Here is a 13,864-nt window from a genome sequence, read left to right as displayed (position 1 = left end):
ACATATTTCTTTAAAAAAAATTAGAAGCACATATTGCAAATGGTTAAGAACAAACAAATCTGGGTGTATGTACACATTTGTTATATTGTCTATACTCTTCAGTATGACTGAAATATTTGATTTCCTCTCAAGGATGTCGAAAAATACAGTGTGCTGTTGAGCTGCTGAGGCTGAAACATCTCTATCTTCTGAATCCTCATTTGCTTTAAGTGAATTCACGTCAAGCATTTAGTATTTTCTATCATGCACCACAGTTACTATGTGCATGTCTTCCTCCCACACCCAAGTGGGAATCCTCTTCCAGCCTCTTCAGGGCAGGGCACACATCTATGTATCTTTTCATGCCAGACAGTGACTAACAATGGACACAGAGGACTTAATAATCATCAGATGAATAAATGAATGAATTCAGGGAAGCAAAAAGGATAGCTCCGGTTGAAGTTAAAAATAAAAATGACCCCAAGATAATACAATTCGATAACCTTCCCCATGAAAATCAAGCCTTAGTGGTATGCTGGTATCAGGCTCTGAAACACAGATAAGGCAGAATTCACTGGTTTCAGGTTCAAACAGTCTAACAGTAATTTTCTGATCTCCTCCAAAAAAGGACTCAGTGAGGGAGTCCAATTTTCACACCTAGGGAAATCAGACTTTAAGTTATCCTCTGTAGATCATAAATTTTGTCTTCCCAGGCACGGTCTTCTTATTTACCTTCTTCCTTTCAACCTTAAACCCTCCATCATTACACACACTTTGGCCCATAGATTTAGCGTGTGTCAGTGATGGGGAGTGGGGGAGAAGAGAAATAGGTGCTTTTTGCCTGTTAGTGGGTTTACTAAATTCACAATATTTTACCAGATCCACTTAGCTGGAGGTAGGTTCCATAATTACTGTGGGAAAAGTCATATCCTTACTGTGGGAAAACTGAGTCAAAAAATGGTACTATTATACCATTCTTTTCGTTTTCTTTTTTTTTTTTTTTTGGTGGGGGGAGGTAATTAGGTCTACTTTTTTTTTTTCAGACGAGGTACTGGGTATTGAACCCGGACCTTGTGCATGCTAAGCATGCACTCTACCACTTGAGCTATACCCTCCCCCTATTATAGCATTTTTTGACTCAGTTTAATTTTTTAAAAATTCCTAGAAGTGACCTGGGGAAAAATACCCTAAGAGTCACTAGACTTGAAATCCAAAGACTTAAGCTAGACAAATGAAAATTATGTATGAGAAAATATATAAAAATAAAATCTTTAATTATTTTGAATTTTTCCCCATAGCTTATAATCAATATTGGAAAGTGTTTTAGTACCCACAATATCTTAAATTCTGTCTAAATGAGGTGTTTCCAGTCTCAACCGGACAACAAGTTTTATCTTTCCAGAGATCTAGGGATAAAGAAACTACTACTTGGTCTCTCCAAAGGTCAGACTGTGGTGAGGAAAGGAAATAGAGCAGATAACTACTTCTGGAGGTAACAGAGCTGAACTAGAGTAAAAGGAAAGCTTCCTTCTATAATAGGAATTAGAATGTTCACTCACAGACATTCTAATTTTTAACCACATTCTACAGAAGTCAATAAACCCCCATGTTTAGCCCCAGGGAAGTTTTGTTGAGAGCCCAGCAAAAGTCTAGATGGTGAAAGCACCCAATTATTATTCCAACTGGAATTTTCAAAGGCTGGAAGTGTTTTCAAATCATGTGACAAAATAGAGGCTTGCTGTAAGTAAATTCAGTAAGATTTAAAGGGAAACCATTTAAACATAACTCCATCATCCTACAGACAAACTAGCAACAGAGAAATGCCAGAGATAAGAAATTCCCAGTTTGGGTAATCTCATATATCTGAAAGGTAAAATGTAATAAAGCTCAAAGATATGTCTGAAAAGGCAATTAAAAATTAACCAAGGTGACATTATGGCAATCACTTCTATGTGCATTGATTCGGTGTTTGAGAGGAAACGACTGGCTTTGAAATTACCTGTCACGGTGAATAAGGAAATTAAAGAAATGCTAGGAGGACTTTCAAAATTGTCGCTGTGTGGTGCTCTTACTTTTTGGATGGTGAAGTGCACCCAAATTGGGCACTCAGGACCACTAAAAGTCTCTTCAGTTTTAAATTATGTAAAGTAAGATACCTTCCATTTCTGAAAGATATGGACCTTCTGAAAATGTCCTCTCATGCTGTCATACTTCCCAGATCTATGCACCAGTGACGTGGCAACATCCTTGTGCAAACTACTTAAAATTCCAGAAATGGCTCTTTGCCATCTGTCATTTAGGCCCAGCCAACTGGGTATACTGAAGCATATTAATGCAGAATTTTGGCACAAGTGTCAGATATCTAATTTGACTGTTAAAATACTGGCTGGAAAGTTGTTTGGTTAGTGACTTTTAGCAAAGACAAGTCCTTGGTAGGGAAACCTCCAAGGGATCTCATCTGATGAAAATCAAATGTAAACATGTTATAAGGATTCCACAGCTACCAAGAATATTAAACTCTTATGACTAATTAAAATAATAAACAATGGCCTGTTTAAGAAAACTTTATTGATTACACAATTCTGATCTTTCTTAAAATGGGCACCCATTAATTTGAAACGACAAATGTAATCATCATTTTACAAAAATGAAATGAAACCAGCCCTTGGCTGACTGTCATTATATGCTGCTTACCTCTTATGACTAATTAAAATAATAAACAATGGCCTGTTTAAGAAAACTTTATTGATTACACAATTCTGATCTTTCTTAAAATGGGCACCCATTAATTTGAAACGACAAATGTAATCATCATTTTACAAAAATGAAATGAAACCAGCCCTTGGCTGACTGTCATTATATGCTGCTTACTTTCACACCCTTGCTCATTTAGTCCAGACAACAACCACGTAAGGTAGGTACTCTTATCTCAACTTTGACAGATGTAGAGACTGACACTCAGTGAAGAAATTCCCTGAGAGGAGACACCGTTCACACCTCGTTTACTGCTGCATCTCCAGAATTCGGAACCATACCTGGCTCTGTGTGGTTAATAAACGTTAACTGCCTACATAGGCAACAAGTACATATCTGACCAAGATTTGAACAAAGGCCTATTTTAACTCAGATCCTTTCTTTTTCTAAGTCAAGGGCTTGTAAACGCTTTATAAAATATGGGTCATATGGTCCTGCTGTAACTACCTGATTCTGCCACTATAGTCCAAAAACAGCCACAGACAATATGTAAGGAATGGATGTGGCTGTGTTCCAATAAAACTTTATTTGCAAAAATCAGGCAGTCTATGGTTTGCTGACCCCTACAAGCCGTCACTAAGATAACTAAAAAGATAAAAATATACATCAGTATTTGCATTTCATTAGCCAACTGAGGAAGACTTGAAAGAGAACTATGCATGTTGCTATCTGAAAGGTTTTTGGCTTAGTCGTGGTTTGATCATCACACTAACCATCACTGAATGCAACAAAGAGCTTATTATGCATGACTGGCTTCTCTTAAGCTGGGCCACAAAAAAATCAGACCTCATAGAATGGGCTCCTCAGAGAATCTTCTACCCTCCAATAGAAAAACTGTAATTCCTCATCTTAAAGAAACAAAGGACAAAAGCGTGTCAGCAAATGATTATATACGATTCCTACGTATATAGCGGAAAGCTTCAGGTAGGACCCCAGGAGAATTACTCAATTCAAATCCTAGAATGATGCTGTTTAGCTTTCCTGGGTTAAACAAAGATGACAGAAGCATCAAAAAGCTGTACAATTATGAAAAAGTACATTTTTGAAAACCTGAGTTCCCCTATAAACATGAAGTTTGATTAATAACTTATGATCAAGCATACAATCTTGATTAGAGGTTTGGAAGCAACTAAACCTGTGTCATGTTTTAAAAAATAATTCCTGAGATAGGCAAGAATCTTGCCCCAGACCTAAAAAAAAAGGTCTCATAGAAACATCAAGTATGGTAATTTAAAGTTAGGGAATCAGAAGCCACAAAAGGTAGAATCTTTTTAAGAGAAGCAGACAAGTTCATATTCTCTCCATGTTTGCAACAGAAGCAACACACAAAAAATAAAGATTTAAATTCTCTCTCTTAAAAAGAAATACATGACTGCTAGTAACAGCAAAGCGTCTAGTAAGGAAAGCTCTATCAGTTTTTTAAAACTTAGGACTACGGTTTTCCTTATCAGTTATTCGTACTTCCTACTCTCTCTCCTTCAAAGGTTTTGCAAGGATCAAATAAGATATTCATGAAAGTGCTAGGTAAGTCATTAGGCCCTATAAACAACATAAATGGCATTATAAGTATTAACATTACTGTTATTATTACATTGATCAACTGAACTACTGCCACGCTGATAACCAATTTTTGGCACTCAGTCTTTTTAATAAGACCCTAAACTCCTAGAAGTCGACTATTCCCACAGCCCAAACAGCGTAATGGAAAGCACTGTTGTTAGGAACACTGCCTCTTAAATATCATTTGAGCTGAATTGAAACTGATCCCAGAAAACAGCAGATGTTCAATAAAAGGTTGTTAAATGAATAAATAAAAGAATAAATAGTAGTTACCCAATGCACATTAGCTCCAATTTTCAGTTGATTGCCTTCTTTTTTTTCTCTTCTAGTTTAGTGGGTCAGTCCTCCATAACTCCCTCCCTCTGTTATAGCTCCCCACAGTCTCAAATACTGGAGGAAAACATACCCCTTTATGTTACTATTACAGGCATAAATTCTCACTGAAAAAGTGATGAACAGAGAGACAGCACAGCGCTAATGTGTGTGTGCAGGGGGAGGTGAGGCAGGGAGAAACTGGTGGAGCCAGAAGAGGTGATAGAGACAACAGAGAAGGTAGGGGTGGGAAAAAGCGGGTGGGATAAAGAGGGTGGGATTCCCTTCTGGGAATCTGGAAGAGATCTCCCCTGTACTTAGGGGCAGTCAATAAAGTGTAAGCCTTGATATCACAATGTGTGTACTCCTATAATGTATTCCGATATACAAAAATTGAAAAACCAGACTGATAAAACAGGAACAACTCAAAATCTTTAATTCATAAAATTATAGCTAAAAGCAGTCACACTCCCATGTTAACTGGGAAGCAGTCTTCTTAGGATACAAGGAAGAGAGTGTACATTCTCCCGGCCCCAAAGTGGTCCCCTCGCTGCTTCATCTTGGTGGAGTTATCAGTCTTTCTTGACTAGTACAGTTTCCAGGTTTAAAAAAAAAAGTATTTCTTTAAAAAGAATCCATGTTAAAACTTGGGGTCTAGCTTGCTGTAACAGGAAAATAAAAATAGACATATTCCAAAGATGGTATTGCCATTTCATTGATCGTTAGTCCTAAATGGGTGTTGAAACTTTAGAGAGGCAGGCTCATTTTAAAAATTAAATGTAATGTAAAAACCACGAATTTAGCCCTTTCAGCTTCTTTGGGGAGTGAACTTTATTTTTGGAGCATTTTCACTGGACCTCTGACAGACAAAAGTAGTAACTTTTATTTTTAATGATCTCTCCCACTCCCCTTTTATTAAAAAAAAGTAAAATACTTTTAAAAGAAAGAGAACAGTGGAAAAATACAGAAAAATACAAGATTCTAAGTGCAAAGTTTTCTAAATGCATGCTACTTGAAACTCTCAAAATATCACCACTTACATATAAGTAGTGACTTTACCTGGGTCCCCAAATCGTATTTTAAAATCCTAACATTATAAATCCTTCACTAAAGATGCATTCGTTTAACACGACAAAAATTATTGAGGATCTGTTTGTCTTGTACCATTTTCTGACACAACTATTGTATTTCTTTCCTATGTGTTATTCAACGAGCCCTCTAGCAAAATAATATTTTAGCCATGACACTTTTAAAAATTCCTAATGAGTGTAGTATCACGGTTCTAAAGGACTGTCCATTCTACCTTGCACATTCTTCTGCTTAAAATTGTTAATATAATCTCCCTCACTTCTGATCATAAGTGAATTTTGGGAAAACTCTCCATTAATCTTATTTTCCTTTCAAGTGAAAATCACTACCCATTACCCAAAAGAGCAACTTCTGCTCTTCGTGTAAAGAAGTTGCTTGCCCATGCCGCCTGTCTCAGAAAATTTAGAAGTCTCACTAAAGAGCTGAGGAGGAAAGCTGCTGGGAATGTTCACAGATACCTTATTTTACAAGGTTTTGTGAAAAGAGCTTGCGTTTAGATTAGTTATTACTCAGGGTTTATGAGGGTTGTTTGTCAAGCCTAAAATAAGGTGCCTCCTCCCCACAAATTAAAGAATCAAGTTACAATCCATTATTTCATTTCTGATTGTTTTTCTTTGTAATAAGTGGGAAAGTGGATACTGGATAAAAGTCTCCCCTGAGCTAAAGGACTCCACATTAAAGGCTTCAATTAGCTATAAATCAGTTGTCTTTCCTACTGGGGGAGAACAAGAGAAAAGAGAGAGGGGGGGTTGTCAGAGAAAAAGAGAACTGGAAGAGCTTCCAAATTAAATTCCGAGATACCTACTGCATACCTAAAACCCCTTTCAAAGGGGCTATGAGGAAAATCCAACCTAAAGTAAGACTAAAAATCAAGCCCTCTCAAATCTGAGGTCTACTCTCACACGCAGATCTTGCATACTAAGACCTTTAAGGAGAGCCTGAAGAGGTTAGGGGCCCGCATAAAGCAAAACTCTTGAGCTGCATGCTTTCCCTGCTTGCTCCTAAACTCCGAAAAGTGCCACACATTGGCACCATTGTTATGCAAACAATGCCTAAATGGTTGTAACCATTAACGACCTCTCATTAAAATGGCTTTCAAAAATTTGTCACACCATCTAAAAAAGCTAACAGGTACATTAAAACCATCTAAATTGGCATTCAAAACACGAGTCACCCTGATTTCGGTCCTAAAACTCAGCAAGTAAAATTTCAATGTTCTGTCGGGTTTTCAAAAAATTTCTCATTCAACCATTAAGCCAGAACCAAACAATTTATTTCTCGACAAGATTTAGTTTATCTTGTAATAAGCACAATGGAAAACAACTTTAACCATATTGTGTATGCGCAGTGTATGTTTAAGTAATTGGGAGATGTTTGTTGTAGAAATAAACTGAAAGGAATAGAAAAATCAAACAAGACAACTGCAAAGGAACTCCAAGAAACATTACTTTAAATTGTATCTATTTCTCCCCCCAACCCAATGCCATAATATAATCCCCCTTTGTGTGTAATTAATACACTTCCTTCTACGTCAAATTTGTGGAAAGAAAGTGAATTCTATACATCAAGGTAGCGAATGCATATTCCTTTTTACGTTGTGGTGCAACAAAAAATTCCTACTTGGCCACCCCAACATTCGTTATAAAAAATAATTTTTTTTCAGTTCAAAAGCGAACCCGTTAATTTGCACAGATTTAAAGACCTCTCGAGTTTTCCAGGAAAACTGCCACTGCCTACAAAATTCTAATGAAACGCTGACATTGGGTCTCCTGCACTCAGCGGCCAGGTTTCCACGAAGCGTGCACAGGCGGCCAGACCGCTGCGTGCCTGGACGATCCGACGCGAACGCCGCTCGCTGCGCACCGTGCGGGCCGCCGAGGACCCGAGCCGGGCCGGCGGCCCAGGAGAAGAGACCGCTGGGCTGCGAGGCCAGCCTGGCGAGGGACCCCTCCTCCCCCTTTGACGGGTCCAAGCGGGGCCGACGCCTTCCCCGCAGCAGTCGGGACCCGGAGAGTCGGACCACAAGGCAGCGGCAGATGCGGTTTGGGAGGGAGCCGTTGACGGCGACCCTCAGCGCCGCGCGGCAGGTTGGGGCGAGTCCCCGACGAGTCCCAAGACCTGGCGGGGCTTCAGAAGCCCCAACCCCACGGACGGGGTTTCCCTCTGCTGCGCGGGGACGACAGGCTGGCCCGGAAGACCCTGGCCTCCGACTCTGTCACGCCGCCAGAGCTTTACCCCTAACAGACCACGGAGAGGAAGGAAGGTTCTAGAAAGTCTCCGTGGACTGCAGGCCCTCGCGACGCCTTACCTTGGTGTACTTGATCTCCAGGTTGGGCGTGGGCGACGGCAGGAGGTGCAGGGACGCCATGAGGGCGGCGGGGTCGGCCTTCACCTCGCCGGGCATCTCAATCTCACTGGAAGTCATGGAGGCGGGCGGAGGTCTCGCTCGCCCGCGGCGTGGGCTGTGCGGGCTGTGCGCGCGGTCCGCGGGCCGGGGGCGCGCTCGCCTGTATATAGGCAGGTGTCAAGCTGGGGCTCTTCTTATTGGACGTGAGGGCCGAGGCGCGGGGGGCTGGTCCATCCTACCTAGGACGCCCCGGCGCGGCCCCGATTTACATAAAGCCCGCCGCCTGCGCCGCGCGGCCGGGACGCTCGGGGCCCACGGTCAAGTGCGCCCGGCGCTTCTCCCCACCCTCCGGCCGCGGGGACCAGCCCACGCCCACGCCGCCGCCGCTGTCCTCGACGGCGGGAGCGCAAACCTGAGCCGCGACCGCTCGCGGCTCAGCCGGCGGGACTGGCCTCTCTCTGAACCGGGCAGTGTCGGCGGGAGGCACACCTTGGCCGATGTCGGGCGCAGGTCGTGGCCCCGGAAGCCTGGCCGGCGGGGACGGGCGGGGTACCCAAGTGGCCCGGCACTGATTAGGCCCCGAGAGTGGGACGCAGTGTCGGCGGGAGAAGCCCCGGGCGCTGAGGGGGCCGGACCGAGAATGGGGCGAGTGACGCTGCAGCGGGAGCGGAGATCCCCTTCGGCACGGGGCCCGCGGAAGCCCGGCTCCCCTCCTCTCCCGAGGACCAGCGGGGCGCCCTCCGCTTTCCTTCTCCGGGCAGGATCGCCGGGCCCTCGGCGGCGACCCCTCCCCACGCACACCCACTCCCCGAAACCGGGCCCAATATGCGCGGTAGCCACAGGGTCAGGGACCGATAGTGATGAGCGAGAGTCCTTCGCCCCACACTTAAAATGAGGATCCCCAGGAGCGGGTCGACGCCGCGCGTCCCTCGCCAGGACTCTCCCGCCCAGCTGCTGCCCTCTGCTGGCGGGACGGCTCCGGGCGGTCTGGGCTGCGCCGGGAGGATGGGGCCTTGGTCCTCATTCGCTCCAGAGTTGCAAGTTGCATTGGCCCCTCTGGTCTTTCTCGGATCCCTCTTTCCAACCCTTACTCTCTTCGCCCCCAAACACATAGGAACACACTAGTTTTGCTTTTCTGTTGTTCTTCACGCTAACAGCTATCATCCTGCCAGACACAGGGCTTTTCACTTAACTGCCCCTTTGTGGTTGAACTCCCATAACTATACCCTGCTAAATTAAGCGTTTCCGTAGCTCCAACAGGTTTTCTTCTTGTTTGTGAGACTCTAGAGGTCAGCATATAGGTCTACATCAAGAACACAGAGACCCCATGTCAGAATGGGCTTTGGGCTCAGTAGGCTAAATCTGAGGTCCAGATTAAAAAGACCTTTATGGATCACTTCGCCTTCTCACTCCCAATGTAAACCTGGCAGTGGGCTACTGATTCCTACCTTAATTGCCATTTTCCGAGTCCTTTTCTTCGGATGTTAAGTGTCAGCCAGAAAAGACCCTGCCTTAGATAATTTTAGTAATTAGAACTGTCTAATGCTTAGTGCTTGGATGCTCAACACCAGTGGAAATAAACAAAAATATTTCATTTTAGTATTAGGTCTGAAGAAATAATGTCCAGCCTCTCAGAACCCAGAGTGTCTACACAAGGTTACCAGAGTGCATTGTTTTTGTGGAAAAACTATGAACCTTAGCTAAGGCAGTTGTGAGATTTCAATTCACAGGGGATCTTGATGGCCCCAAATTGTGTCTTAATAGAAATATATGTTCATGAGATATAGAATTTCATTAAAATCTTAGAGGGTTATAGATACAATTAAGAAATTAAAAAGTAAGGTTATTTAGTTGAAGAGAAAGGGAGAAGTTAGCAGCAAGGGAAATCGGTGATGCTTGTGGAACAATTAGGCAAACATATTCTGAGTGCCTTCCAATACAAGGCACAGTGCTAGAGACTGGGCTGCAAACAACAGAGAGCTCTTGCCACTAGTGAGCTTAAATCCTTCCCTACAGAGAGGTGGATCACTGACTATGAGAGTTGTGGGGAAAAGGAATGAAAGAGCAACAACAACATGACCTGGGTGCCCCACCAAGGAAGAGGCCAGCTCTCTGGGGACACTGACCTTCGAGCTGAGCCTTAAAGGACAGATCAGGCTTCAACAATGAAGAGAAGGACAGTATAGGCAGAAGAGTCCACAAGAGCAAAGGTGTAGAGAATGCTTTTTAGGGGACATCAGTTGTGCTGGAGAAGCAGCAGAGGAGGCTGGGCAAGGCAGTTGTCTCAAGCTTGTAAAGACTTTGATCTTGAGACCCTGAGAAGGAGAAGTCATCAAAAGATTCCGAGGCAGAGAAAAGGGAAATCTGTATAAATTGAACTGATAAATGAATATTGTCAGGAAAGACTGTCACAAACCAGAAACCATTGATTTATATTCTTCTCGAAGCATAGGACAAGGGTGTTCACCTTTGACTCACCCCTGGTGTGCTAACTACAGTTCCACCACCATGGCTGGAAGGAACAGGATGATGGAATTATTAGCATTTGTTACACAGTGAGGAAGAGCAATAAAGAGACTCCCTTCTTGTTTAGGCAGGAAAAAGAGGGTCTCTTGGCTTCTTCTCCTAAACATCTCCAAAAGGTCTAGTACAGTGACAGATGACAGACTAGTTTGAATCGTTCCCTAATGGCTTCCTTTGTGTAAGACTTACTCTCCAACTAGACAGTAGAGAAGTGTGTTGAAGTGTGTTGTCAGCGCAGGAACTGTGTTGTCTATTCCTCTTGCACCTTCCTCAATTCCTAAAACAGTGTGGAGCACATAGTACCTATTTAATAAGAATTTTTGTTGAGTGGTTTGAGCAAAAAGCAAAATATATTCTCTATAGTGCTGTTGACCGCTTCAATGGCAAATGAAGCTAACTTTCCTATGCTCTCTGATTAAGGAATATTTCCTCTTCCTGATCTTAAGTTTTGGTTTGCTTTTCCCCATCTTTTACTCTAACCTTGTCTGTTCATAGATTTCTAAGAATTTTTTTTCTTCATATAATCATCCTCTTTCCTCCAATCTTCAGTTCATGATTATGGCCATTTTTTGTCCAAACTCTTTAATTCGAGATGGGAAACAAGATTTAGCAGAAAAGAACAGTGAATTATAACTACTTCTTCAGTTTTCTTGGTTTCTATGAGTAGAATTTATTCTGCTGTTAACTTACTTTGAAAGCTGCCTTGACATCTCTTCTCTCACGTTCTTATTCTTTCCTCCTCTTCTCTTTCTTTTATTAACTCGTTTTATTGTCCTCTCATTTCTTCCATAGAGTTCACAATGGTTAAAGTGGCAATCTTTAACTATCTTCAGATTTCTAACATTTTGAATTTCAGTCTTTTCCTTGATTTTGTTAAACATTTTTCCCACCCTTATAATGTTTCCTTCTCTCACCCTCCCCCATCTGTAATTATTTATTGTTTAGGATACATCTTGCTTAAAACTCCCTGCACAAGGGAACGTAAGCTACAACATGCTCTATTTATTTCCTTGTGAAAACAATTTATTAGGCCTGGTGGAGCCAATATCCTGGAGTTGTAGAGGAGAAAAATAAATTCTTGCCTCATATTTCCTCACCTAAAGAGTAGAATGCAAAGTTGTAATTTTCAGGCATCAGCTTTATGTGAAGCTTGACTTTAAGGTATGAAACCATAGCAATTTAGGCTTCTTTTCAGATTGCTGTTAAGGGGGAGGGGGAAGTACTTTTTTAAACTGAGAAACATCTTTTAGAAATCAATGAGGGGAATTAAGTGAAGCACAAAGATTCCTTCCAACGAAGGAATCTTTCTGGTGTTGACAATAACTGAATGTCCAGCTTGAACTTCAGACTTCCATGTTCAGGGGCTATTTCAGCCTCAAGTGGTCCTGCTTAATTGCCTTCCTGTTCCCATCACTAACCATGATGACAGCCTACCTTTTCTAGCAGATAACACTTGCGTTTTAATTTATCTGCAAAAATAAATCACACATTATAGCATTTCCTTCTTCTGGGTTAATTGAATCAGTTCCTTAAATGTCTCTAAGTCTAATGATTTGAAAGGGGCACAGTGTTTGAAATATTTAAAAAATTAGGGCCCTTGGGTTGTATGCAGAATGATCTCAGAGCTTATTTCAGATATGTGTTTCCTAATGATCTCATTCATCTCAAACGGGTTATGCTCAGCTACTTTATTTGAAATGTTTCCTGAAAACTAACAGGAAAGATTAATGCAAGGCATATTTATAGAGAAATGGTATTTAATATATTAACAAAAGCTTATAAAGAGCTTTACATATTTTTATCCAGAAATGCTTAATGAAGTATTTTGGACCCATTATGAAAAATTCTATAAAATAAATTCATTTATATTTTTTGTTTAACAGGAATATTAACTTTTTATTTGGGATCTAAACACTCACTTAATTATCCTTTTCCTTCCCATATCTAGAAGAAAAGAGGCTAAGATCGTGGCGTTTATTAACCATAAAAATTCTCTTCATATTGAGTCCCTCATGTCTGATGTGGCCTCTGGTCATTATATACTATGGAAAAGGCTATTTATAGTTGCAGGGAGTAGATTCCTAATTGGTTATGACTCCAAAAGTCATGTTTTGATAAAAACAAAACAAAACAAAAACAAAAACAAAAACCCACAATTCCTTCCTTTTAAAATATGTCCTCCACTTTTTTGAGAACCTCAGGAGACTATTTTAAAAGTGGAAACTAGAGTCCTCTTTGTTGTAAAGCCCAGTTCCACCTCATACGTGTTTTAGAGGCTTTAATTTGGGTGTAGAGATGAGCTCAATGCTCTATCAATAATCACACTTAACAGGCATGGGGAGAAAGTAAAATTCCAGCTATGCAGCCGTTTCTAACGTGCCTGAGGAGAAAGGCACTAGCTCCCTCTGCAGTTGATGGTATGTATGTGCACGTGAATATTGTTATTTAGAAAGTAATAGCTTGGAGTCAATGTACATATTTTATCCGATATTGATGGGAAATCTTTAGATGTTACAGTTTTAATTTGAATTACTTAGGGGAGATGATCGTGTGGTTTGTGTCCTTTCTCCTGTCGACGTGGTATATCACGTTGGTTGATTTGCATATGTTGAACCATCCTTGTGTCCCTGGGATGAATCCAGCTTGATCATTGTATATGATCTTTTTTACATGCTGTTGGATTCTGTTTGCTAATATTTTGTTGAAGATTTTTGCGTCTATGTTCTTCAGTGATATTGGCCTGTAATATTCTTTTTTTCGGTAGTGTCTTTGTCTGGTTTTGGTATCAGAGTGATGGTGGCTTCATAGAGTGAGTTTGGGAGTACTCCCTCCTTTTCAATCTTTTAGAAGAGTCTGAGAAGGACTGATATGAGTTCTACTTTGTATGTTTGGTAAATTTCCCCAGTGAAGCCATCTGGTCCTGGACTTTTGTTTGCAGGCAGGTTTTTTGTTGCTAACTCTATTTCATTTCTAGTGATCGGTCTGTTCAAGTGGTCTATTTCTTCTTGATTCAGTCTTGGTGGACTGTATGTTTCCAGAAACTTGTCTGTTTCTTCTGGGTTGTCCAATTTGTTTCCATATAGTTGTTCATAGTATTCTCTTATAGTATTTTGTATTTCTGTGGTATTGGTTGTCATTTCTCCTGAATTACTTTAGAGGGAAAAAAATCAACGAGATCCAGACAAATTTTACCCTGCAGTCAGCTTAGGAGAGGGACTTTCATTAAAAAAACCTTGTGACTTTTAAGAAAAGAGTGATGGGGTTCATTAGCCAAATTTACCATAAAAGATGCAATACTTG

The 13,864-nt window shown here is 41.4% G+C and overlaps 1 protein-coding gene across 6 annotated transcripts in view; it reads right to left on the bottom strand.

The window, feature by feature from the left end:
• The window catches only part of ALDH1A2 (aldehyde dehydrogenase 1 family member A2), a 274,620-nt gene that overhangs the window by 93,131 nt on the left and 167,625 nt on the right, over positions 1-13,864 (bottom strand). For 2 of the 6 annotated variants that reach the window (XR_012073270.1, XM_006210971.4), the window contains exon 1: positions 8,003-8,402. The exons of 3 other annotated variants lie outside the window; for them this stretch is intronic. Coding sequence is in view for 2 of the 3 variants with exons in the window: in XM_006210971.4 (XP_006211033.1) it covers positions 8,003-8,119 (117 nt within the window). In the remaining variant the exon portion in view is untranslated. Of the gene's footprint in view, positions 1-8,002; positions 8,403-8,530; positions 8,819-13,864 lie in introns of those variants that run through there. One more of the 6 variants, XM_072962339.1, reaches the window with a different exon arrangement.

Source organism: Vicugna pacos, chromosome 6 (genome assembly GCF_048564905.1).
Source record: "Vicugna pacos chromosome 6, VicPac4, whole genome shotgun sequence".
Classification (NCBI taxonomy): Eukaryota; Metazoa; Chordata; class Mammalia; order Artiodactyla; family Camelidae; genus Vicugna; species Vicugna pacos.
This window is presented reverse-complemented; position numbering and strand designations above follow the sequence as displayed.